Source organism: Agelaius phoeniceus, chromosome 13 (assembly GCF_051311805.1).
Source record: "Agelaius phoeniceus isolate bAgePho1 chromosome 13, bAgePho1.hap1, whole genome shotgun sequence".
Classification (NCBI taxonomy): domain Eukaryota; kingdom Metazoa; phylum Chordata; class Aves; order Passeriformes; family Icteridae; genus Agelaius; species Agelaius phoeniceus.
In genome coordinates, this window is record NC_135277.1 from 7,628,350 (window position 1) to 7,655,125 (window position 26,776).

Sequence of the window (26,776 nt, forward strand, 5' to 3'; positions counted from 1 at the left end):
TTTAGGCTGAAGCATCCTAAAGATCATTACCCAGCTGGGGGAAAACCCTTGTTGGTGTGAGAAAAGACCAAAGGAAAACTGAGAGAGTCCTTGGGTGTATCTCATCTCTACAATAAAACAAGGGTGTAATTAAATATTTGATTCTTCCCCACGCCTGGGGAGTGACTTTATTCACATTTGCAGATTTTGGGGCTCCCATTGCAGGGGGATTCATGTTCACATTCTATTTTCATAGAGGGTGAACAGGTGCTCTCCAGCACAGTCAGGACTTGGGCCCCCCTCTCCCCACGCTGGACAGGTCTCACTGGGATGAGGCTCCATCAAAGCCAAGTTTGCAGGATGCAGCACTGGTGCACCTTCACAGCTCTAAGGAAATCTTTCCTTGTCACCAAAACGTTCCTTGCTCTGGTTTTAACTGGTGTCAGAGGCTCATTTTGGAGTGGAACTGGACAAATGCTAGCAGCTGTTAATGGAATCACCACCACTGGGATGTGGTCAGCATCCAGCCTGGGACCTGTGGGTTCAGGGCTGGGCCCCCTTTTCTTGCTCCACAACACCAGTTGTCTCTGCTTGAAGGCAAAATCTGCTTTAAACACCCTCCAAAATTTCCCTGGCTTTTGCAAAACAGCCCCTTGTAGGGACAGAGGCCAGGCAGGACCAGAGGGGGCAGAAATGGGGCTCACAGGGGATGGCTGGGGGTGGCTGTCACTGCTGGGGATCAGGGATCACAGGGGACGTGGGGACAAGCTGTGACAGCACCTCCTGGACAGGGGTCGGGTCTGGGGGAGCTGCACACCCCGTGGTGAGAGCTGGAGTCAGTCTCTGTGTGGGTGACAGCGCTGTCCCCACCCCTACACCAGCCAGGAGAGAACCATCCTGTCCCTGCTGTGCCACCGTGGGGTGACAACCCTGTCCCCTACAACACACCCAGCACAGGGTGACAGCTCTGCCCACGCCTGTGCCGCCCGTGGGGGTGACAGCCCCGCGTCCCCCGTGTCCCCCGTGGGGGTGACAGCCCCGTGTCCCCCGTGCCACCCGTGGAGATGACAGTCGCGTGTCCCCCGTGCCACCCGTGCCATGACAGCCCCGTGTCCCCCGTGCCGCCCGTGGGGGTGACAGCCCGGTGTCCCCCGTACCCCCCGTGCCATCCCTGGGGGTGACAGTCCCGTGTCCCCCGTGCCGCCCGTGGGGGTGACAGCCCCGTGTCCCCCGTGCCGCCCGTGGGGGGCAGCCCGGCAGCTCCTCCCGGCTGATGCGCAGTGACATTTGCAATCTGTTGCCATGGGCGCTCGGGGACTTTTGCTGTGGAGGGGGATCGCGTTTCTCCCCCCTCCTCCTCCTCCTCCCCTTCCCTCCCTCCCGATGACGTCATGGATGACCACGGTGGTGACAGGGCCACCTGTGGGCTGATGAGGGGTTTAAAGAGACAGTCTGCAGCTGCAACAGGAGCCCTGGCTATTGTCTCCGCACCTGAGAGCGGGGAAACCTGCAGCCCCCAAACCATCCATCCATCCATCCATCCATCCATCCATCCATCCATCCATCCATCCATCCATCCATCCCGTTCGTGTCACCTCATCCCTGCATCCCTGCCTCCAGCACTGCGGCTGTCCCGGGACCGGGGGTCCCGTTATCCCTGCCCTGTAGCGGCTCCTCCAAGGTAAGGCTGCGCTCCGTGCCCCCCCGTCCCGCTGGGGGCTGCAGCCCCGAATGCCGCTGGGCAAACCCAGGGCTGCAGCCTCAAGGGACCCCTGGGAATCCAAAGCCTGGATGGGTGTCCCCAGCTCGGAGAGAACAACAGAACCGCCCCTGGGACAGCAAACCCCCGGAGGTGGCGGGTCCCTCCCTGCGTGACGGGGCTGGGATGCTCCTGCCGGGGAGGTGTGGGGGTCTGCAGCGTCCTCATGCCTGGCATTCCCATCCGGCATTCCCAGACCACCTCAGAAGATGCCCACCACTGGGTATCTGCCTGCCTTCTATGCCAGCTCCCTGGAATAAACCTTGTCCCTTCTGTGATCCTCATCGAGGGGACCCTGAGAGTGGTGCCATGCCGTGCACCCCAAACCCACCATGGCCAAGCCCTGAGGGGCCCTGGGTGATGCCAGGAGCCACGGTGCATGCTGAGGGAGCAGGTGAGAGCAGGAGAGGAGCTGCCCTCCTCACCTGGTGGGGGAAGAAGGACCAACTGTGCCCTGTCCTAAGGGCTTTGTCCCACTGTCCTTCCCGTTCCAATGGGGCAAACAGCAGGTAAGTGCCTCTGTTCGGTGTCACTTGGATGTGCAGGCAGTGAACAAGGTAGAAAAAGGGTCTGGGACCTGTGAGAGGCTTGGAGAAGAGCAGGGTGGAGATGTGCATGCAGGGATTGGTGTGTGCATTCCCAGTGAGAGGAAGGCTGTGTCCCTTCCCACCGGACACACTCCACTGGTAACCCTGCAAGTCGCCAAACTCCTCGGTAGCTCCCACCAAGCAGTCCTGGAAGGTCTTTCTGAGCCCACAGCTGCCTGCAGATCCAGATCCACTGGAGCCTGCAGGGACCCCCAGCAGCCACAGAGCCCCTGGTCCCACAGGGGTGGCTGTCATGGGAGCGAAACAACCGGGACAAAGCCCAGAGCAAGCTGCCTCTGCAGCCTTCCTGGGCACCTGGGGCAGCTGGGGAAGTGCTCCGTGCTCCAGTGGCTCTGTGGTCCATCCCTGAGGACCTGAGCAAAGCCAGTGATGCAGCTGGCCCTGGGATCCCGCTGGAGCGGGGCTGTCCACATCCTGCTCCTGCTGGGAGCTGAAGGGATAAGCAGCAGCATGTTTCTGCCATCCATCCCTCAAAAGATGCAGAGGGCTCGGGCTGGGCCTGGTTTTTGGGTGGAAGAAGCAAAATATGAATTGTCTGACAGGTGGAAATTTCTACCTGGGAGGTCTTGGCGTTTACACACCTGGCAGCAGCAGAAGTGCATGCAGGGGCACAGCCTGGACCTCTTGGTACCTGTCCTGGGAGATCTGGGGGGAACCCCCACAGCCTCCTGCGATGCTCTGTCACTTCTGCCCCCCCTGCTGCTATGGGTGCAGGCAGAGAACTGGGGAGCTGTGGCTGTGCTCAGCACCCCCGGGCAGCCCCGGGTGCACTGCCTGCCTTTGGGGAGCTCTGGGGAAGCTGAGGCTGCTGCTCTGTGGGCAGCTCCCTGGAAGATGCTCCGAGCAGGGTCTGCAGCAGAGAGCTGTTGGGGGGCTGGCTGCCAAGGTCAGGCTCACCCCCTTCCTGCAGGTTGTGTGGGCAGGGGCTGCTGGAGCTAATTTAATATCAGATGGGTACAGTGAGGGCCGCCTGTTGTTCCGGTGTCTCTAAAAGGTGCAAGCAGAACTGAACAGGCGCGGGGTGGGGGTCTGGTTCGTGCAGATAACACACGGAGCAGGCGGGGGTTGTGCGATGCACGGGAGGAGTTGTGGAGTAGCTGCCGGCTGTGCCCGGTGATCCAGGGATGTTCCGTGCAGCCACCGTTCTTTTACTGCCTCCAAATCCTGCGAGAGCAGCGTGTAACCAGCAGGGAACTCTTGCCTGTGTGCGAGGGCACCCAAATATACACATACACACACGTGTCCTACCCCAATACGTCGCGGAGCCGGGGAATGCCAGCACATGAGCTGGTTACGCTCCCAGCTCCCCCCCGGCAAGCGCTTCCACCTCCCCCATCCCCTCGGGGAAAACTCTTCCGACGCTGCTGCTGATGGATATCGCTGCCGGAGCGCGGGCTTCTTTCCTGACCCTCCTTCTGGCATCACCCAAATCCCCTCTGCCAGCTTTGCAAGCTTCAGCTGGAGATGGTGCGGGAGCTTGGAGCTAAATGCCTGCTTGCCAGGGTCTTAAACAAGGATGGGAACTCCAACAGGGATTTCTCTGGGTGGGGAATGAAGCTGGGACCTTGCTCAGCCCAGCCCTCTGGGCATGGGAGAGAGAGTTAGGATGAAGTGACCAATTCCAGCTTCGAGGTTTCTCGCTGGTCTGTGCTTCCCCATCAGGGTCTGAGCCCACCCAAGGCTCAGGATGTCGCTGTGTGCCAGAGTGACAAACACAGCGTGTGTCCCTCTGGTCAAACACAGAGAGGGGATGAAGGTGCCAGCTTTGATCAAACCCTTGGCATGCTTTAGGCTGAACTCTGCCCAAGCCACAGGGAGGAAAGGTGAGGAACTGCTGCCACCAGGCAGCCGCCAACATCCCTCACCTCCCAACCTGGCTCAGCTTGTGCAAGCAGCAGACACTGGCTCCTTGGCACCGAGGCTTTTCCAGCACAGCCTCTTAACCCTGCTAATTCCCTTGTGTTCTCCTGCCAGGCCTGCTGTCCCTCTGCCAGGGGATGGCCCAGAGCCTGCTAATTGCACCAGCAAGCGGCCACGTGCCTCCATCACTGGGGTTGTTATTTATTCTCTGGTGTTATTTTGGGGACTGCTGGCCCTTGTCTGGCAGTGTGGGACAGGATGGTGACTGGCAGCATCCCTTGCCCCTTCCCCTTCAGCATCACCTGCTAAATGATTTCAGTCATGGGTTGATGCCCCTGCTTCCAGTCTCACCAGGGATCAGGGCAATCCTCAGCACAGCACTTCTCCCACTCCTTCTTCCCTGTTGGAAATGCAACAAAGGCACAGTGAGAGGAAGATCGGCCTGAGCCTGCCTAATCCACTCTCAGCTCAAAAGTCCACAACTCCAAGGCTGGTTTGGAGGTCCCAGAGCTGATTTTGAGGTGCCACAGCTCGTCCCCACAACAGTCCCCTGCTCTCCTCCCCTTCTCATCCAGGGGAGGCTCAGGGTGCCAGCAGCACCTCCCAGCTCCCCATCCCCTCCTCCTGTCCCCAGGCCATCTGGCCACACTCATCCATGTTAAACAAATGCTGGAGTCTATTATCAGGCCCTGCCTCCCCCTTCCCCCCCAGACAGATGGAGGCTGAGCGCACCCGGAGTCCCGGCCCGCAGCATTCATGTGTGTGAATGAGAAAATTGAATTATTTATGGCCATGTGAATAAGGCTGGCGGCTGCGGAGGCCGAGCGGAAAGGACTCCATTACGTGGAGAGTACCTGTTGCTATGGAGCTGGGGCTTCTTCCCCATGGCCCCCCATGCACAGCTGGATCCCTGGCTGCCCCCCATCCCACCCTGATCCTCATGGAGCTGGATGGAGAGCAGAGCTGAGTGCTGCACTGGCCACAGTGTGACCAGTATGGGGGATTTCCTCCCTGCCCTGTGCCTGCTGCTCCTGCAGGCTGGTTTGGAGGTCACCCCAAACATCCCCACATTTTGAAGCAGGACCTGCAGTGCCATGTGGGGACGGTGTGGTGCTGGTGGCCAGTGGCTCCCTGACCCCCTGGCCAACATGATCTGCAGCCAGAAAACAGTGGGAAATATTGGGGTGGGAAGTGTTGGGGTGGGCAGTGCCAGCATCTCATGGCTAGGGCTGGGCAAAGCAAGTCTGACCCTGGCACAGCACGGGCCAATGGGTGACTCTCAGCTCAGACTCCTCAACTCCCCTAAAAAACTCCCATCCCTGGAGGCAGCAGGAGCTGTGACTTGAGGTCCCCCACTTTCCCCATGCCCAGGCAGAAAAGCAGCTTTGCAAGAGCAGGGACTCCTTCCAGAGCCACCTGCATTGCAGCCTCTCCTTCAGGGATGCCAGATCCTGCAGTGATGCTGAGGGAGGTGCTGGGGCTTCCCTCCCTCCCACTGTCTCCCCTACTCCTCTTTGGCTAAAAAAGTAGGACTTTGTCCCTGTTGGGGTGCAGTCCTTCCTGCCTTGATGCCACACTGGGGTCAGGCCAGGCACCTGGGGACCATGAGTGGATGGGACGTGGCAGCCCCAACCTTGCACGACAGCAGCACAGGGACTCCTGCTCCCTTCCCTGCAGAGCTAAGAATAGACTCCAGCTCCTCTCCTGGTGCTGAGTGGGCTCTGCTGGGCTCAGAGGAATAAAAAGCAGGAAAATGCTTATTTTAGTTGCTGCAGTCGACAGCTGTGACTCGTATGTACCTAAGGAGCGGCTTTGTACCGTGTTTACCCTCCCGCTGCCGGGAGCAGAGGCACCATTGCAGACCTCCCATTCAGGCTGTGGATGCCCCTGCCATGCTCCCAGCCCCAAAATCCCAGCTGGTTCCCAGTCCTTCTCCAGCACAACCGGCTGCCTCCCACTCTTCTTTTCCCCACGCTTTCAGAGTGAGCCCAGGCGATGCAGATGCTCCCACCACCCCCGTGCCTTGGGAGATGCTCCCCACCATCTCCCTGCACCAGCCGCTGCTGGAGGCCAGCACAACCCTGCTGAGGGCTTCTGTAGGGTCCCAAGGTGCATCCAGCTACACAGGGGATTGTCCCCAGCACCTGAGATAAAGGCAGGCTGCAGACACCCCTATGAGTGATGCCCCTGCCTGGGATGCTGCAGCAGAGAGCGGGCACTTGCCAGCCCTGGCTCTGGGTGCAAGGCCAGGGGAAGCACCTGCTCCAGGAGAGCAGCTCTGGGCCCTTCTCCCCAGCGTCACCCCCGAGGTAAAACCAAGAGAAAGCTAATTGTTACCATAGCTACGTGAAGTGGCCTTTCTTAGGGAGCCGCGTCATCACTGCTGTCACAAGGTTAAGGCGGTGGGGAGTGGTGGTGGGGAAGGGGGGGAAGATGTGTTTTCTTTGGGAAAACCATGGCAACAGCTATTTCTAAGGGAACAGCTGTGCACAGCGAGGCCATGGGGAAGGGGCTGGGGCATCTCAATGCCAGCCATGCTCTGAAGGCAGCAGTGCCAGGTCCAGCAGCTCTCCATGGCAGACTGCATCTCCAGAGTCCCCTGCCCACCTGTGCCAGGGCTTGCTGGGTGTCTCCCGTGGTGCTGGCACGTTGCCATGGGCTCCAGTATGCCCAGCAAAGCAACATGAGGCCACTCCAGTTTGCTTGGCATGTGCAACCCCTCCTGGCATGCTCCCATTAGCAGGGCTTGAAGGGCTGCCAGATGTGTGGAATGGTTGGGAGCATCCACCATGGGGAGTGGGGATGGAATTGCTTGTCCAGAGTAAATTCACATGGAATGAGGACCAGCGGAAAGCTCAAGGTTGATTAATGAGTGACATGAAGCTTGAACAATCATAATATAAATACTGGTGGGAATCATAGGGGTGGTGTCGACTCCCCTGGAGTCAGTACAGGATGGGCTGGTAAAATGGGAAGGTGCTCTTGGGGACTAAGGAACATTAGTGGAGGTGCAAAAGCCATGGGGATGTCCTGCAGGTCCAGGCAGGGCTGGCTGGGCCCTGGAGACACAGAGGTCTGAGGAATCCACAGCTTTGCAATGGCCAAGCAGACCCAGCAAGGAGAAGATGCCTGTCTCATCTGCACCCTCCACCCTGGCTCCTGTGCCAACACGTAGCTGGGAATTATCTCTGTTTGCTAGACACTTAATTAAGACCATTTCCCTGAAGGAAACCAAGATGGAGAGCTTCACTTCTCGGTATTCCAGCGCTTTCTGGCATTCGTTTCCACACCAATTAGGGTGTAAATTAGTCACCTGGAGAGCAATCCAGTGGCTGTGCTCAAGGGAAGCTCTTCAGCACATGTGCCATCTTCTTCCAGGAAGGCAGGTGGCAGGCACAGGTGGGGTGGCCGCTGCAGGGACAGGGAAAGGGTCCTTGGGGTGCTGGGCCCTGCAGTTTGGGCTAACAGCTTGGGACTGGGCTGAGACTCTGGCACTGGGCATGGAGCAGAGGCAGCAAGAGGGTTTAGGGTGTCTCCATGAGCTGTGTGTGCTTCTCCTAGGCCCCTGGAGTTCAGGGTGGCTTGGTGGAGCACAGGGCTCTGGGATTAGGCTCCCTGTTGAAAGAGAGAGATGAATCTGGGCATGAGGTGCTCAGGTCTGTGCCTTGCTGTGATGGGATCCAGCAGAGGGTTGGCACAGAAATGTGGCTCAGGGGTGGTTGACATCCTGAGGTTGTTGGGTTCTGGACAGTCTCCTGCTCAGGTCTTCAGATGGACATGTGGAGGCACTTCTGCCACAGTTGTGGCTGTGCATCCATCCCTCTGCAGTGAACCTGTCCTTGTTCACTCCAGCTGAGAGGTTTTTGTAGAAGACACAGCTGAAATGCGGGATGAGAGTCCAGGAGGAGGAGGGTCCAAAGAGGAATAAGCAAAGCCCCTCTGGGCAGCACTGGCTGCTCTCCCAGGGTGCTGCAGTTGTAGAAATTCACTGAGCATGACCAAGGGCACCTGCTGGGAGCAGTGGCACAGCCAGACAGCACTCAGGGGAAAATCTGGTTCATTGATTGATGGGAGATTGTGGTGGCAGACAGGCAGAAGAGGAGCTGGCAGAGAGGTGGCTGGGAGGAGGCATCTGAAAGTCACAGCTGGCTGTGCATGTGTCCCCATGTCACTCAGGGAGTGGGGTCTCACTGCAGCATCAGGCATCATCCCTGATTTCCTTCCTGACCCTCTTCAGGGGGGTGGAATGTGGAATACATCCACAGCCCTGCAGAAATACTGCACAGAGCCTGTGCTGATTGCTAGCAAGTCAGGATGGGAAGGTTTCAGCTAAAATACCAATTTCTTGGTGATCTCAGTGGTGAGGTTCAGCTTCCCCATTGCTTTTGATCCCCTTTTGCTGCACTTATGGGGTGGTCTTGGCTGGTGCCTCCTTCTCCATCAGAACACTCATGTCTGTCTCTGCCTTCATGGGACAAACTGAGGGTCAGCTGCATGATGCTACCTCCCCTAAATATTCCAACTTTCTCCTTTCCCATGGGCACAGCCACCATGCAGGGACCAGGCAGCTTCCTCACCTTCTGGCCAGCCTGCCCACTGCCTGCTCCATCTCCTTCCAAACAGAAGCAGAATTCCTGTGAGGAGCCACCTGCCCACAGGACGTGCCCTCCAAGCCCCCATTAGTTAGCAGTTGTCTTAAGCACTGCAACATTTGATGCCTTATTCCTCCTAATCCCGCTTGATGTAACCGTGCCTGTCCTCATTAGCCACATAATTGTCTGGCAAACACAAAACAGGCCCTGACACAGTCTAAGGAAATTGGCTTAAAAAATATGGAGCCACATTCTCAGATGTTGTTGAAGGGGTCTCATTTGTTTATTTGCATTCACACGGCACCCTGTGGATAATAAGAGACAGACTGCTGCAAAAACACCTCTTTTTTCTTAAGGATCATCTGTGGTGGGAAATGCCAGCTGGGATATCCAGCACTCCTGCAAGATTACTACCTCTCTACTTGGTCCAAACTGCTGCACCAAGGGGTTTCCAAGAAAAGAAGGTGGCATGTGCCACCCATGTCCACACTGGTAAGGTTGCCCAGGGAAAGACAGCCATCCACATCTCCCAGTGATAATGCCTGGAATATGAATTTTGAAGGGGCTCTGACAGCACATGACAGGGCTGGGTTAATGGAGGCAGCGGTAAGAAATCTAATTAACCCACAGTATGTTGTTTAATTTGTGCAAAGTTGTTGTGGTTACTCAACTATAAACTCCATGCCCAGCTCTAATGACAGTCACTCGCATGGCAGCAGCAGAGAGCATCCTGGAGGTGGGCAGCCACCCTGTGCTCACCCTTGAAGGTGCCCTCAATTACGTGCGGAGTGTTCCAGTGGCTGCCTCCATCTGGTTCTTCCATGGCATTTGAGACCCTTTTCCAGCTCTGCTCTTTGGAACGGGCACCTGTGCTGCTTCGCTGCCTGCTCTGGCATTCAACCCTGCTGCATGGCTTCCAAAAACCAGCCTTCAGGACCCAGCAGTGTCAATCTGTTGATTGCACTCAAATCCAGGAGATGGCTCCAGGTCATTGAGTTCCCATCACAGCTCTTAGGCTGTAATTATGTTCAAGGCTCTTTGCCTCGGTTATGTCTTTTTACTAATGCTAGGAGCCGCTGTACTGATCTTTTCTTCAAGGCTGACCTCCATGTAGCTTCCCAGGAGAGAGCCAGGACTGTTATTTATGCCAATTCACAAACCAAAGGCCAGTTGTCCGTGATACGATCCTTTGAACAGCAGGAAACACCAGCAGGGCTGATGGTGGCTGAGCTCTTCGTGTTGGTTCAGGGAGGAGCACAGGAAAAGGGCTGGATGTCACAGGTCAGGTTCTCTGCCCAGGTTAACCTCCCCCAAAGCTCTCTGACCAGCTCCTCTGAAGAGGTGCTCTGGAGCCTGTGGTGCTCACACAAGGGTGAGGCTGCACCTCAGCTCCTCCATCTCTCACCAGAGCTCCATGGTACTCCCATGACCGCTACAAGAGACACAGACACACACGCACCTCACAGGACATCCCTCCTGGGGAAGAAAAAGCTTTAACCAGGTCCCAGAAGCCTCCCAGTTGCCCAGTGAGGTGAAATTTGACAAGAAAGGAATCAACAAGGGAGATTATTCACCTCTGGGGTCCATTAATGCCAAGCAGGCTGATCCCACACTGCTGCAGGGTTTGTAGGAGGAGAGATTTCCAGCACTGAGCACGCTGAGGTCCTGCTGTTACCCTGAGAGTGTTGGAGGTGTGGAATACAAGCACACCCTTGGCAGCAACGTACACTTGTTGCACTGAGCCCTGCAAGGTCCACAGGCTCCCCTGCAGAAGCTCCCACTCCCATTCCAAGGGGAATTACTCTGTCTGATGGGAGGTTAGGAGGGAGACCTTGGCTCACTCCTGCTCCTCCAAGCCAGTGGAGGTGCCTGGTGGTGATGCCAGGGCATTATTGCTCACTGTCCAGGATGGGGTTCCCATCAAACAGGACGCCCAGCAATCCAGCCTGCATCCACAAACGGGGTTCCCAGCAGAGTCCCATGTGCAGGGACACAGAAACACCCTTGGAGCAGGGGCAGCTCAGTCACCACCAGTTTGAGCGTGGCCCCGAGGAAATCTCTTGGCATCCCGTTCCCACACTGCTGAGCTCCACAGCCCTTCCCCTTCAGCCTGGGGATGAAACCAGGTCCCTGGGCAGCCAAGGGGGGAAGCAGCAGAGGAGCTCGATTTGGGTTTTCCTTTCTTTTCTTTCTTTTTTTTTTTTTAAGAATTTAAAAGTGGCAGTGCTAGCAAAGGGTAATTATCCCTCTGTTCCAGCTGAAATACAATTAAGGCGGCTCTCAACGAGCCCCCGGGATATTGTGGTTTACTAATTAACAAGCGGATATGCTGTGGCCCCTGTCATGGCAATTACAGCATGAGACAGGCTTCAGGAGCTCTAATTACACGTCAGCCCCCAACACACGCTGCAATACAAATTAATGAGGGGCTGAGCTGGCAGTGGAGGGAGTTTGCCCAGCAAGAGGCTGAGATGGGCAGCAGGGATGGGGATGGATGCGGGAGATAGGGATGTGAGCCCAAGCCTGGGGATACCATTGCACACTGCAGGATCAGGAGGATGAAGGGAGGAAATCTGGGATGAAAAGCCCCACAGTTACCCAAAAATGGTGCACTGAAGAAAAGGAGAGGGGTTTTTGCTTTGTGGAGCCATGGCCTGATGAGATGAGTGGCATTTGGGATGACTGCAATGAATAGCAAGTATCACATCTTCAGCTGTTAATTCCCAGACCAATAAAGATGCTGTTAAGAAAAGAAGTCAGATGGGAAATACCCAACAGGGTTTTGACTGCTGACAAATAACAACCAGATCTCCCAGAGCCAGGAGGAATTTTTCTGACAAATTGTTTATTGGGGAAAGTTATGCACTTTCAGCTTGAGTTGAACTAATAGCTTTGGCCAGGTCTGGAAAATAAAAAAATGGCAATCAGGATTTTTGTAAATGCAGTCCTGACACCTTGCATTTTAAAAAGCTGCTTCCTTTCAAAATGTATTTAAAAGATGTAATTAAACCAAAAAACAGATCACACACCTAATGAGGACACTTTGTTTCTGACAAAATAGAACGATATTTATCAGCTTTGCTGATATTTATCAGAGTTTTGCTGCTCCAAGCTCAGCAGTGACACATGTTTTCTGTGGCATTAGTGTGCCTGTTGAATTTACTGTCTCCTCTCCAGCACCTGTCTGCTGCCAAGGAGGGACAGAGGGAGGTGACATGGTGGACGCTCCATGGTGATGCTTTGGCCACCAGCATCTCCTGCAAATGCTGCTGCAGACAGAGAGGTTCTTGGTCAGGATCTGGGGAAGATTAAGTGAGGCTCCCAGGTTTTGAGGCTCCCTCCAGCCTCCTGCAGGGGTTCAATCAATGGAGCTGAGGGGCAGCCCTTGCAGGGGACGGAGTCTCACACCACAGGGGTGCACAACAGGTCCCTCATTTGCTCAGACTGTGGAGAAGGACTGAGAGGAGGCAGGTGAGGAGCTTTCAGACTAATCCTTCTTGTTCCCATGCACTGTGGGGAGGAGACCCTGCCCAGTCCCCACTGCCAACACCCAGAGCACCTCTGTCACAGAACGTGGCAGGGGAAGGGCACACACCTCCTCACACGCACAGATCCCATTAACCATCGCAATTAACACGAGCCAGGCCCTCTCCCTTCCTTGTCACCCCAGCCAGAGCTGTACATAAAAATAACTGTTTATTACACAGCAGGCAGAGCCCAGCTTATCGCTGCAGCCAGGAAATTGCTGCGCAGAAACCGCACGTTTCACTTTTAATAAGTTTGGCAATAAAACATCTCATCAAACGAGGCCACGACAGGGCAATAATGAAGCTTCCGCGTGGACCATAATTGCTCACTGCTCTCCTGGGGGCCAGCCAGAAAATGGGGAGTGAGGAGGGAGATGGATGGCAGCATCAGCCTCCCTCACCTCCTGCTCTGGGAGCATCCATCCCTCCTTACCCCCAGCAGCATCCCTGGAGCACTGACACCCCCCAGGACATGACTGAAGAGGAGATCTGTCTGTGCTGGAGGGATACAGGCAATTCCCATGGAGTGTTGGAGGAGTGTCAGAGGAATAGGGAGGCTCTTGGTGCTCTGAGGGAAAGGTTTCCTGCCTTCCAAGCACAACTTTCCAGCACTGAATAGTTTTCATGGCTGAGCAGCTGCTCTCACACACACTCCATCCTCAGCCAGGAGGGAGTCTCCTGGCTAAGTTCCTGGAGGTTCTGCGAGGTGGGCTCAGGATGGGGATCTCAGCATGGCAGTGGAGGGGTCCTGCAGGAATCCCTGTGCTGGGCCTCTGCTGTGGACCAGGAGGGCTGCAGTGCTCCAAGTCCCAGCACAGCAAAGGCCAGGGGGTGACATGGTACCTGTCTGTCCTGACATCCTTGTGCTGGTGACACCTCAGCCACACAGCACTGGCTGTCCCAGCTGGTCCTGTGCACCAAAGGATGGTGCTGGTATTTCCAGGTGCTCCATCATGACGAGACTTTCTTCCTCTAAAGGAAATCAGGTCCAGCAATTGGTCACTAGCCCAACCTATTTCTGAGCTTCCCAGCTTCTGTTTGATCTTCTGGATGCTGGTGGGCACAAACCAACCCTGCCAGAAGCCTACTCAGAGTGATGTGAGCAGCTCAGGGAGCCCTGGTGAGGTTCCCCAGCCACAGGTGGGCACCAGGCAGCCTGCAGGGCCCAGGATGATGAAGTGATCCCTCATCACCCCTGGAGGCAAAGCTGGGTCCTTGCTGCCTTCTCTGAGTTAACCTATCCCATTCCCACCCATCATACCCCTTGGCAGGGAGGGAACAGAGAGGTCCAGGAAGACGTGGTGCAACCAACACCACAAAGAGGAGCTCTGGCATCGAGGTAATAGGAGACAAAACGATGCATGTTGAGGCTGGCACGAGGAAATGAAGCACTTTAGAGTCACAGCAGGAATGTGCTGGCACTGGCAGGGCCTGCTGGCAGGCTCCTGGGTAGGCAGGAGGCTTTGTTCGCCTGCAGCACCGCTCTTGGGGAGTTTACCTGGAATTACTGATCCGCATTCATAAACATGATCACGTTAATTGCTTGCTGAGGCTGCAGTCACCATCTCCTCTCAGCACTGGGATTTCATCTCCCTTCCCACCCCAAATGTCAAGATGTGTCTGTTCTTCCATCCGCTCTGCACCACGGCTGAGGACAGAGAAGTGGCTGGAGGAGGGAGAGAGGCAGAGGATGGGTGAGTCCACGAGCCTGGAGCCAGAGACAGACACCCACCTCTACTCTGCAAAGCAGCACCTTGAAAATAAAGAGCAGGCAGCTTCTGGAGGGCACCAGGAGCTCTGCAGGAATCCCTGCAGCCCTGGGCAGTGATGAGCTGGGGAAAGGCGTCCTGTCTAGAGACCAGCTTTGATGGCAGAGCAATGGCCAGGCAGCAGGAGAGGGACCAGCTCCCAGCTGAGGACAGAGACACCCAGGCTGCTCAGCCTGGAACCAGCCTGGTGCTCATCTCACTTGGAGCACAGCCAATCACTTCTAGTAAATTATTCATCTGACAAATTTAGCCTGTTATTCTAGTCGTGCTCTACCCAGAGTTTTACAGATTTCGTTATTATTTCAAATTGTGCAAACACCGCAGAAACCTCTCCCGGGCTCTGGCGCGCTCTGCCTTCATCTCAGCTCATCTGCCACATCTGAAATCTGATTTCTACCATCTGGTGCCCAACCCTCCAGCCCCAGCATGGCCCCAGGACCTTGGGGAGGTGAGTAGCATCCCTGTTCAACACAAGGCTTTTACCAAAGGGAGAAATACCTACTCTGGGGGAACCATCTACTGAGTATCCGGGGGTCAGTGGGACTATAGGAGGCCAGAGCACATTTTCAAAGTTATTTTAACTCACATTTCAAAGATATTTTGACTTTTTTTCATTTCCATCTTTGTATATGGGGTAGAGAGAAAAAATGATAGCAGGGTTCCCTTGCATTCTGGATCATCTGGTTTCCCAAGCCTGGTCACTCTGGAAAACAGGGAAAAGCTTTTCCCTTCCTCCCCACATGCCATAATTTCTTCTGTTGAGGTTTCTTTGTTGCCATGAGGGTACAGCAAAAAACTTTGCACTCTCAAAGAGAATGCAAACTATACATCCTGGGAAGGACAGAAGGAACATGGAGGGGTTTGTTGTGGACAAGCCAAGAGTGATTAGACCCACGAGTGGAACACCAATGTGTCCAGGGAGAAGCTCTCAGCCAGGCACTTGAGTCTTTCATCATATAATGCAGGGTGTGAGGGAGAAGAGCAGGCAGTGACACCACTTCCTTATCCACCCTGAGCTGGAGGACAAATGCAAGCCCATGTCCCTCACAGCAAGGCTTGAGTTTGCTCCCACTCGTGTGGTGATAGTGAGCTCACACCTCATTTACAGGGAGGAAAACACAGTGGAGAGGCCCAGGAATATGAAATGAACCATCTCCAAAAGCTGTAATGCACAGTTTCACCAAAAACACCAGAAAAGAGTATAAATTTCTACATAGAGACCTGACAGAACTCCCTAGCAAGATATTGTGAGACACTTGAATGACTCTCATTAAAGGGAGATTAATTAGCTGAACAGCAGGGATGGATGCAAGAAATGCAAAACATGGAGCAACTGATTTAAGGAATAGGTTTACTGACCAAAAGAAAAACAAAACAAAACAAACAAACAAAAAAAAACCACCAAAAAAACCCAAAACCAAAAAGTCAGGGGCAATCTAAAACTTTCCTTTCTTACCAGGCTAGAGAAGCTAATGGGTGGTGGAAAGGGAGAACAGTGGAGTGTGAAACACTTGTCCACTTGTCCTGCATCCCTGTGAGCCCCATCAGTAGCAGGGAGAGGGCACCCTCCCAGCAAGGCCCAGAGGGATGAGGATGGACACGGTGCCTGGTTCCCTGTGGAAGACTAGTGATTTTGTTGTTGTATGGCTCATCCCACCACAACAAGTCACAGTCTGCCCTAGGGCACACGGCCTCTGCAGCGATGCTGAAGGCACGGGGACAAGCCTCTGGCTGGGGCTGCCTGCAGCCCTGCTCCTCTTCTGACCACCTTGGACATTGCTTTTGTGAGCTTTGAGAGTGAAGCAACGAGAGGCCGGTCTGAAACCCCCCCTTCCACCATGCCCCAGCTGGAGCTGCCCCCCACAACTCCAGGGAGCATCCTGGGAGAGCCTGGAGGATGCACACCCCAAGCTGCCGTGCTCCAGCCCACTTGCAGGACGAAAAGACACAGGGGACACCCAGGAAAAGCACGGCCATGTGTCCGTGCGGGGCTGCACAGACTTGGCTTCAACCCAAGCCTCTTCAACCTCCTTCAAGAACTATTCCCTGTTGTACTAGCCACAAAAGTCCTGCTCTTATCAGCAGGATTCCTATGAGTTCACGCCTCTTAGCCACGATTCCAATACGACCAGTTGATACACCGGCTATGAAAAAACTTCCTGCCACTCACCCTGGCCCTGTGCCTCTGACATACCAGCATACCAGTTTGCTACGCGGGCCTACCTCCTTACCTAAGGCCCTACTGTAAATGTGCCTGAACACTAAGGGTCACTGTGATAAAATGAACATGGAGGTATACTGGCCCTCTCATTTCCTAATACTTAGAAAAGCAGGAATCAAACCTACAGTAGAGGAATCAAAACCCTCCATACTTCCTTTATATTACTTTCTAGTAGGGTCAGCTAAATAAGCTATCGGCCCCATACCCCGAAAATGATGGTTCAACTCCTTCCCCTGCTAACGAACCCCCAGGCAAATCTAATCTTCATCACTAGCTTACTCCTAGGAACCGCAGCGTGCATCCCACCCCAAACCCAGCCCCACGGAGGGTCCCTTCCAGCGGGGGCAGAGAGGGCACAGGCTTGAAAGCCTGAGCATCACCCAGTCTGGGCTGGGAGCTCCGGGTAGAGATCTCCGGGACTCCCCAAAAAACCCCAAAAATCCCAAAACCGCGACGACCCCGCCCTCGGAGGCGGCAGAAGCCCCGCCTCAATATGCAAATTAGGCGCCCACGCAGCCAATGGGAAAGCAGGGGGGCGTGTCCACTACGGGACTTGCCCGGGCATGTGCGCGGGGCGGCTTCCGGGCCGGACACGTGTGAGCGGCACCGGGAGCGGTCAGCACCGGGGACACCGGGGGGACACCGGGGGGGACACCGGGGGTATAGGGGACACCGGGGGGGACACTGGGGGTACAGGGGACACCGGGGGAGCCGGCAGGGGCCGGCGGATGGGTAACGGGGCGGGCAGGCAGCTGAGGCCTGGAGTGGGGTGGAGAGGGCCCGGGTAATGGGCAGACAGGGCCTTAGGGAGTACGGAACGGGGGGACGGAGAGGACAGTGCGGTGGGCAGGGGGCTGCGGAGCGGCGAGGGGGTGGGCAGGGCCCTGGGGCCGGGAATGGGGCGGGGTGGGACCGAGAATGAGGGGGCAAAGGCGTGGTGTGTCACAGGGTGCGACAGCGTGTCCGTGTCCCTTCCCCCCCTTGCCCTGCCCCGTTTCTCCTGCCTGTGCCACCCCACAGCGGGGTGGGTTTGCCCTGGGGTCTGTGCGTCCTTTTCTGACAGGAGAAACTGGGGTCTGCATGGCACTCACGGCCCCCTGTGCACCCTCCCGCAGGAATGCCACCAGGCAAAGGACAGATGACCCCGCTGCTGCCCGCCCCGAAGGTCTCCGTGCCCACCCTGCAGGGCGCCCATGGGGGCTGCGCCCAGGCCCCGAAGGGTCCCGGCTCGCCGCAGGCTCGCAGCAAGAAGAGGAGCCGAAAGCACCAGCGGTTCATGGCGCGCCGGGCCGTGCTGGAGCGGAAGGGGCTGCTGAGCCCCCACAGGCACCCGGGCAGTGAGAGCCCCGAGGCGGGGCTGGAGGCACACACTGAACTCACCGAGAGCTGTGACAATGTCCCCAAGGCCAAGCAGACCGTGTCCTCATCGCTGTCTCTATCTGCCTCTCCGGACAACATAGCCAGGCACCACTCCGTGCTGCTGTCCCAGGGGAACGGCAGCTCCGGGAGGGTGAGGACGTCCTCCCTGGTGCTGCGCCCGGGCAAGTACGTGGCCATCGACTGTGAGATGGTGGGCACGGGCCCTCAGGGCAAGCTGAGCGAGCTGGCACGCTGCTCCGTGGTGAACTACGACGGGGATGTCATCTATGACAAGTACGTCCGGCCCGAGCTCCCCATTGTGGACTACCGGACACGCTGGAGTGGCATCACCAAGCAGCACATGAAGAATGCAATTCCCTTCAAGGCTGCCCAGGCTGAGGTCAGGGAAAAAGAAATTTTTAAAAAAGTCAAAAAGTCTCTGTGTTATCTGTCAGGCACAAATTGGGATTCTTGGTGGCCTGTGCTAGGCTGCTGTGAGGCACAGCACAGGAATGGGAGCCTCAAGCTGTGCAGTGGATTGGTTTGCTTGCTTGTTATTCCTTCTGGGAACATAAAAAGTAAAGCCAAGGAGCTGAATTTAATACAAAATGGCTTATTTTATGCTTGGTATTTCTTTCACTGCAGTGTCAGTCTAACCCTCTGTGACTCTTCCAGATCCTGAAGATCTTGAAAGACAAGATTGTGGTAGGACACGCCATCCACAATGACTTCCAAGCCCTGAAGTACTTCCACCCGAAAGACAGGACTCGAGACACCAGCCAGAGCCCTGCGCTGAAGAAGAGGGCAGGGCTGCCCATCAGAGCCAATGTCTCCCTCAAGAACTTGGCCAGGCACCTGCTCCATAAAAAGATCCAGGTGAGCACCAGCAACCCTGAGATGGGAAGCAACCTTGGGTTAGCTATGGACCTCTGTGGTCAGCTTGGTTGTCCCACTGTATATTCTCTGTGAGGTGGAGATGAACCTTGTTCACCCTGTGCTCCTGACTATAAATAAGCTGGGAGAGCCAAGGACCTCCCAAGCTGACCATTAATTATCTCAGTAAAATGGGGACAGGATCTGTGCCCTCCAAGAAGTGTGGAAGAGATACCTGTATGGCCTTGGCTGCATCAAACCTTTGCTGTCTCCAAAACCCACAGCACTTGTGTCCTTCCAAGCAAGCAGACAACATGACCTGTGAGATTTTTGCTGCCTCTTTTATCTAATGAGGCTTTTTCCCCTTTTCTCCTTTTCTCCCCTTTTCCCAGGAGGGCTGCAAAGGACACTCGTCGGTGGAGGATGCCCAGACAGCCATGGAGCTGTACAGACTGGTGGAGGTGCAGTGGGAGAAGCAGCTGGCCCACAGCCTGCCCCCCCGGCCCCCCAGCCCTGTCACAGACCCTGCTGCAGACAGCAGCCAGTACCTGGATGACCAGTACTGGCCCACAGAGCTGATGGCAAGCAGCCTGTGACGGGGACAGTGTCCTCTGTGTGTTTTGGGCCATCCTGGTGCCTTCAGCTGTTTAAGGTGGAGGTGTCTGCTGATCTCCTCCCCTGGGGCTTGTGCCTAGCACTGTTCTGCTCGGGGATGGAGACATGGTGACACCTGGACACAAGCAGTCTCCCAAAAATGCTGTCTGCAGCCTTGAGCTGTCACACAGACTGTCCTGTGTTCATCTGTCACTTGGGGATGAGCAGGGTCCTGTGTCAGCCTGGAGGAGCCTCTGTGGGTGTGTAATGGGGGCTGCCAACACCCTCCATGCCTTCTGTGGGGTTCTCCTCCTCCCAGACAGCAAGGAGCAAGTTCTTCTGTGCAGGGACTGAGGTGTTTTGCTGATGTCCAAAGGCTGAGAACCATCTCGGCCAGTAAACAGACAGCTTGCTGCTCATTTTCTTGGACAGAATCATATAATATGCTGAGTTGGAAGGGATCCATCAGGATCACTGAGTCCAACACCTGGCCCTGCACAGGACACCCAAAGAATCCCATCATGTGCCTGAGAGCTTTATCCAAACACTCCTTGAACTCAGATGTGCTTGGTGCTGTCAGCACTTCCCTGGGGAGCCTGTTCAGTGCTCAGCTCTAGCTGTGTGCTGAATATTTTCTCCAGAAGGATACTGTGATATGGGATCAAAAGCTTTGCTGAAGTCCAAAAAGATTTCATCACCTGGTGTCCCTTGATCAGCTAGGTGGGAGCCCTGCTGTACAAGGAAATCAGGTTCAATGAGTAGGATTTTGCCCTGGTGAAGCCATGCTGGATGTGAGCAGTGGCTGCATTGTGCTCCAGGTGGTTTTCAATACCTCCCAGAAAATACTTCCCATAATTTTACCTGTCAGCGGAGTGAGACTGGCAGGCTGTAGTTTCCAGTGTCCTTCATGCCCTTCAAAACTGGGGCAACATTTGGCACCTTTCAGTCAGCTGGGACCTCTGTGGATTCCTGAGACTGCTTAAAAATAGTTGAGCAGCTCTGTAATGGCATCAGCAGCTCTTTGAGGATTCTTGGATGAATCCCATCAGGCCCCATAGATTTACAGGGATCCACCTGCACAATGAAGTTCAAGAGGAAAGTCTGGGTCTAATCAATGTCCAGCCTGGACAAGAGCATAGAATGCACTTCACTTTAAATAAATTATTCACATGATTGTCCAATTCTGAATTAAAAACTCTTCTGGCTAAACCCCTTGTGTGTATTCTGCATGATTTGATCTGGCAGTTCTCCAGGAGTGAGAGGGCAGGGATGAGGCTGGCAAACAGGTGCCCAAGTACCATCCCATGCTCTAGGGCTTCAAACCCACCTGCAACTAGAAGAGGTGCTTTGAGAGGCTGGAGTGGGTTGTTCTTTGGGATACAGGCTTGTCCCCACTGCTCTGGGGACACCCCTGTGTGGCAGGAGGAGCAGGGATGGGCTCAGCCAGGGTCTGGGAGCAAGATCACTGTGGGAATGTTGTGAGCTGTGACATGGGCTGCTGTCACAGTGTGGGGACAGGGTGCTGCTCATCTGCAGTCACTCTGCCTGTAGGTGACATGCAGATGATCTGTGGCTGCAGAAATGTGCCCCAGCTGGGTGTGTGAGCACCAGGGAGGGATTTGGGGCTAGACACAGGGAGTTACCTGGTTCACCAGGGAACTGAACAGCCATGGTTGTAGAAAATTGATATTTTTTCACCATGTGCCTTAAGGGCAGTCCTTGGGGGCATCCCCTGAGCACAGTCCCACTGCCTGGGCTGTGAGAGGGAGGTGGCCGAGCAGGCTGGAGGCTGCCAGCACCCTGGGGCCTTGGGGGACCCTGCTGCAGCACAGTGGGCACAACAGCCAGCACTGGCAGGGAGTCCATGACCCCATCAGCCAGGCTAGACCATCCCAGGCTTTTCCCAGCAGGCAGTGGAAGGTAAGGAGAGCTGAGCCCCAGCCTTGGGAAGCGGCCAAGGCAGCCGGGTGACGCAGGCACACCTGACGCACACATCAGTGCCATTACCAGACACATCTTGCACTTCCCATCTTAACTCCTCCCTGCCTGGCAGAGGAAGCCAGGAACAGCTCAGAAATGATTTGAAATGTGTGAGACATGTATAAAAATCATTGTCCTCACAGTGGCCCAAACACAGCCATCCTTCATCAGAAATAATAACCTGGGCTCTGCCGTGAGCTCATGGTCTGGACAGGAAGGGAAATGTGGCCCCGTGGTAGGCCTTTAAATCCTGCTTGTTCCACTTTGTCCCAGGTGTGTTCCTGATGCAGCAGGGTGTAAAACGGGGCCAGCAGCACCCCCTGTGCCAGCTCAGGGTGCAGCTCAGCTGAGCTGTGCAATGCCAGCAGGGCCTGAACCCCACAGGGCACACAGAGGAGCACAGCTGGTGCAGGCCTGTTTCCTCCTCTCTGCCATCTCCACCTCCCCCAGGACAGCAGGAGGGAGGCCAAGCTGTGGTAAAGGTGAAAGCTCTGCATCTCACTGTCAGTAGATGGTGGCATTCCAAAAGTGATGCAGCAGTGCTGTCCTTGCTCCTGGGAAAGCAGACCTGGAGGAAGGACAGAGCAGAGCTTTACTCATGGCCATATAACCTGGCCCGTGTAACCACATCCCTTTGGGGTGTACATGAGTTTGTGGAGAGCTTATATGGGACACTCCATGGCTCCCAAATTATTTGTCCACCTGAGCCCCAGCCTGTTGCCCCTCCAGCCCCCCTGTCTCACTGCCTTGCACTAGGCTCTGTGATGGTCAGTGTGAGACACAGGTGTGTTGGGGTGAACCTGGAAAAGGCTTTATCAGCCTGTGACTCAGCCTGCTTTGCCATCACCTTAAGGCATAATTAAGGGAAAAAAAGCATTTCTGAAATCTTGACCACCCACTGATTTAACCCTCCTGCTGAAATATCCTTCCTGCTTTGGAGGCAAATTTGGGGGCAGCTGCCCTTTGGTGCTGTCATGCCCTGCAAGCTTTGCTTCTACACCATGATCTCCACCTCTTGGGGAAGGTGAGAAACAAATTTGAGGGTTAATCCCTCTTTCCATCAGATTTGAAGGGCTTGGAAAACCCCAGCACTGTGTACTGCAGCCCCCCAAAATAAGGCTGCTGCTGAGCAGACCTCACATGGATGATTAGAGGTGCTGGCAATCTGCTCCCTGCCAACAATGTTTGCTCTGAATAATCTAAGTGGCACATTTGCCCCATTTCCAGCCTCTCAGAGCTAATGGGGATTTTCACAGGTGTTTGTGAATATTCACCTCCTGCCAGCTGGGAGTTGCCATGGCTGAGCAAACTCCAGCTCATCACACATGCTCGGGCTCATCTCATGGGCAGCCTGCTGGAGCTGGTGTTGGGAGGCTGAGCATCTTTAGGTGGGAGAGGGAGAGCTGGGCTGGCTCACCATTTACGCTAAAATTTGTGACAATTGAAGAATCTGCAGAAAACTCGGCTGTTATCTCAACAACCCCTGAACAATGATTAACCCAAACCCATGAATCCAGCACTGGGCTTTTTTATCAGAGGGAAAACATTGTCAAATGAGTTTTTTCCAGGCAGCTGCGGGTGCAGGTAACCGATAAGGCCGTCACTGGAGCGGGGCTGAGCCAATGGGAGCCAATGGCGACAGCTTTTACTTCTGTCTAGCAACAGCTTCTCCTTGAGCAGCAGGCACAATTCAATGCTTTCTCCTGCTTTTATTGAGCTTTCCTCCTGCTACATGGGGGTTTTTATGGGGGGCCACTCAAAAACTGAGGCTTGAGTAGATTGTCCACCTTTTCCTGCATGTTTTGGTGTCCGTTCCTTTCCTGCCACGGTGAGAGATTTGCAGCTGTGAAAGGCTCCACCCTGCTCACATCCTGGGCTCAGCTGGCTCCCTCCCTTGTCCAGGCACCAGGGATTCTGCTGGGTGGCTGTTGGACGCCCATAGGATGCTTGGAACTGCTCATGGCAGAGCAGCAGCTGTTCCAGGAGACAACCCTGTGGCAGGGATGTGTCTGACCCTCCTGCCCTGCATCCCCAGTGCTTGACCACTGTCCAGCTCCTCTCCCAGCTGCCAGGGACTGTTTGCATGGGGAGCATGGCTGGGAGCAGCATCCCCTGATCAATCAATCAATCAATCAATCAATCACCTGGCTTGCTTTGCTGCTGGTTCTGCTCATCACAGCACACACAGCTGAAACGCCCTGTAAAGCCCAAATCACAGGATCACCGAGTTAGAACGAGCTCACCCACACCTAGTGTTGGACAGGACATCCCTAAAAATCGCACCATGAATATCTTGGGGTGGAGCAATGCTGGTACCTAATAACAGCCCGGAGCAAGCCCCTAAGCTGAGGCAGTGTCCCCTTGCTGTGGGAACACAGAGGGACGAGCCACCCTGTTTCAGAGGCTTCACTTGAGTATTTTATCAGAGACCAAAGCACAGGGAGGACCCATGCTCCTGCACCCCCACCCACCCCTCTCCTCTCCTCCCCGAGGGTAAATTAGAAGGCAGAAAACTCGCGGCCAACTCTAAATTAAAATCTCAGGAGCCTTAATAAGCGTCTCGGCCGGAAGAAGCGGATAGGTGTGATGTGGAAATGAGCAGGCACATCTGGCAGCCGCTTAGCACCTGGGCTGCAGGAGGGGTGTGCGTGATGTGTGCGTGTGCAAACCCCGGCACAGCCTCCCGGATTGGCTGCAAAACCCCTTCCCGACCGACGCCGGGGAGCAGGGTGGCCTAGCAACAGTCTTTTCCTAATGAAAAACAAGGCACTTAACTAACCATCGTGACTGTGTGCATACGAGAGGGAAAGGCACCGTTCCCAGCAGCTCCCTCCTCCCCACGCAGCTGGCCCCAAAGGGGGCTGCAAAGGGCGAGCTGGACAGGTGGGGTGGCCTGACCTGAGCACCCCTGTACCCCTCAGTGCTGCTGCACAAATCCTTGGGGTGCTTGGCAAGGATTGCGGCAGCAAAACACAGAGAAACCCCCAAGGATAAGCCCCCTCCATTCTCTGTGCAGGCAGCCCCCCCAGAATGGCTCAGCCCACCACAGGCACCCCACAGCACTCACGGGGTCACCTGGGGCTGGATGCCAACAGCTCCTGGGTGTCACAGACATCTTTTATGAAAAATCCTTTCCTTAGGAGTTTTCCTCCTGAGAAGCTGAAAGGCCTCAGGAACAAAATATAAACATTGATTATCTGCTGCTGTGGAATGCAACAGGTGGATCTGTGACTGGTCTCATAGAGTTGTTTCTAATTAATGGCCAATCACAGCCCAGCTGGCTTGGACTGTCTGTCCAGGCCACAAGCCTTTGTTATTCATTCCTTCTTTCTCTATTCTTAGCTAGCCTTCTGATGAAATCCTTTCTTCTATTCTTTCAGTATAGTTTTAATATAATATATATCATAAAATAATAAATCAAGCCTTCTGAAACATGGAGTCAGATCCTCGTCTCTTCCCTCATCCTCAGACCCCTCTGAACACTGTCACACATGGGGGCCATGAGCTGCTGAAGGTGCCACCCTTGGATCAGGAGGGATTTGTGGGGCACAGCACGAAGGGAATGGGGGGTGTTCCCCAGCACTGCCAGGAAAAAGAGGAGCTGAGGGCTTGGTCACTGCTGTGGTCTTGCTTGGGGATGTCGCCTTTCCTTGTTCCTGCCCTGGGATTCTCTCTCCAGCAGCTCCAAGGACAGTGAGGTTGAATGCACGAGCATAAGCCCATGACTCTCTGAAAGCCAGATCACAAAATGAGCACTGATCTTATGGATGGGGAGATCAGTTCAGTGGGAGGGACTGGGGTTGGCTGGAATCAGTGGGAGCAGGCACACGTTGCAGGAGTCAGGCTGGCAATAGATATCAAAGAAGAGAATTGCTCTTGGGCTGCAGAAACCCATCTTCCTTGAGGAACAGCAGGTTACAGGACAGCCTTCTCCTGGCAAGGTGTGCAGTTCCCAGTAAGGAATTGCAATTCCTCATGTGGGGAAGGTGGGGAGAGGACCAGCTCAGCCCCCTGGCGCTGGGGATAGCAGGAGGGTGCTGTGGTGTTTCCTTCATCCCTGTTTGCTGCATCATTTCAGGGACCTTGAAGCTGTGCACTAAATCTGTGGTTTTTCAGCCTCTCCTTTTGCCCTCTCAGCTCACCCTGGGGATGATGGGGGGGATGTTGGAGCTCTTTTAAATGTTCCTCTTAAAGGGTGGTTTCACCTCAGCTGAAAGAACAGCCCATGCCTCCAGCTCAGACCTGCACCCCAACAGAGCTGCCTCCCCCACTCCACTCCTGCACACCTGTGTCCCCTCACAAACCATCAGAAATAATCCTTTTTTTTTTCCATATCACACAAGAAAACATAATGCCATCACATTTCCAGCACCACTGGCCAGGGCAGAGCAACAAGTGTGGTGTGCTCCAGGCCAATATGCCTGCCACAAAGGGTGCAGTGTGGTGAAAGCTCTTCTCTGGGGGAACCTGATGGAAAAAAAAAATAAATAAAATAAAAAGAGCAGAGGGAAAGCACAAAGCGTGACTCCCCGATCCCCTGAACTGACCCCTGGGGAGCCCCCAGCTCCAATTTTCACTCAATTTCTGCCCATTTCAGGTTTTTGCAGTCCCGGCTGTTCACTAGATGGTGCCCTCGGGCTGCTGGTTCCTGAATTATCCCCTCACAGTCTGGGATGGGATGGGACGGGACGGGACGGGACGGGACGGGATGGGATGGGATGGGATGGGATGGGATGGGATGGGATGGGATGGGAGAGGGGCCCGGCTCTGCTCTGGGTTCCCGGGATGTATTTAGGAAGCTCACAAACACAAAAGCAGCGTGAAGGCCACTTACATCACTCAGTTAAATCCCTGCGTGTTTTGGGGTCTGATAGCACTCTGCAAGCACTGGCCTCTCTCCCATACCCCAGGTCTTCCTGAATCCATTAGTATTTTAAAATTCTGTTGCTATTATGGTGACAGCCCCAAAACAGGAGGAGGAAATGGACAAAGAGGCAATTCCATCGTGAATGCATTTGAGTAAAACAGCGACTAACCATCCATTAACTGTCACCAAAAAACATGTTCAGCTGTAGGTCCTGAGCACCAGACAGGAGGAAGACAAGCTGACACCCATTAGTGTTACTCAGAGGGTAGGAATTCATTTAGGAATGTAAAAGCAGGGGCATAAAGTACCATTAGCTGTGTCTGTCAGGGAAGAGAGCCCTGCCACGGGCAGGAGGATGTGGTGGGACAGGGATGCAGGGCATCCTGTGTGCACAGGACCACCCATGGACCCTGCACAGGGACAGCCAGAGGTGCTCCAGGGCAGCACTGGGCTCTGGCTGCATCTGGCCTTCACCTGGCCAGGATGGAGACCCCCTTTTTTCTCCTTTTATTGGAAACCACCTCTGCCTTTATAAGATGGGGATCCCAGCTGTGAGTGGCAACTTGCAGGGGCCAAGGCATACAGGGCCACTCTGTGGTGGCACTGTGGGACATGCTGGAGTCCTTGTTAACCTTCTGGTCTCTTAAAACAGCAGAGTGATGGAAACCATCAAAGCCAGAGCTACACAGAGCAGCAGTTGTCATTTTAGGATGGCATTGACCTGCAGTTTAGGGTGAAGAATTTTCTCCAAAAATGGTTTCTCATCCCTGCTCATCTTTGCCCTGCCC

The 26,776-nt window shown here is 54.9% G+C and overlaps 1 protein-coding gene across 3 annotated transcripts; it reads left to right on the plus strand.

The window, feature by feature from the left end:
- Positions 1–1,377: 1,377 nt before the first annotated feature.
- Positions 1,378–20,350, plus strand: AEN (apoptosis enhancing nuclease). 3 transcript variants are annotated; one of them, XM_054641962.2, is made up of 5 exons: positions 1,378–1,660; positions 14,419–14,542; positions 17,431–18,074; positions 18,350–18,550; positions 18,940–20,350. In XM_054641962.2, the coding sequence occupies exons 2-5, from the start codon at positions 14,521–14,523 to the stop codon at positions 19,141–19,143; spliced, it is 1,071 nt and encodes a 356-aa protein (XP_054497937.2). In that variant the 5' UTR covers positions 1,378–1,660; positions 14,419–14,520; the 3' UTR covers positions 19,144–20,350. The 3 variants fall into 3 exon arrangements, with proteins under 3 accessions (XP_054497937.2, XP_054497938.2, XP_077041539.1); XM_054641963.2 differs by lacking the exons at positions 1,378–1,660; positions 14,419–14,542 and adding an exon at positions 14,587–16,930; XM_077185424.1 differs by lacking the exons at positions 1,378–1,660; positions 14,419–14,542 and adding an exon at positions 14,588–16,911.
- Positions 20,351–26,776: the final 6,426 nt, after the last annotated feature.

Coding starts and splice junctions, on each gene's coding strand:
- AEN (XM_054641963.2), top strand. CDS start 16,879: ATGTGCGCGGGGCGGCTTCCGGGCCGGACACGTGTGAGCGGCACCGGG. Junction 16,931..17,430: donor TGTGAGCGGCACCGGGAGCG/GTCAGCACCGGG, acceptor ACCCTCCCGCAG/GAATGCCACCAGGCAAAGGA. Junction 18,551..18,939: donor TGCTCCATAAAAAGATCCAG/GTGAGCACCAGC, acceptor CCCTTTTCCCAG/GAGGGCTGCAAAGGACACTC.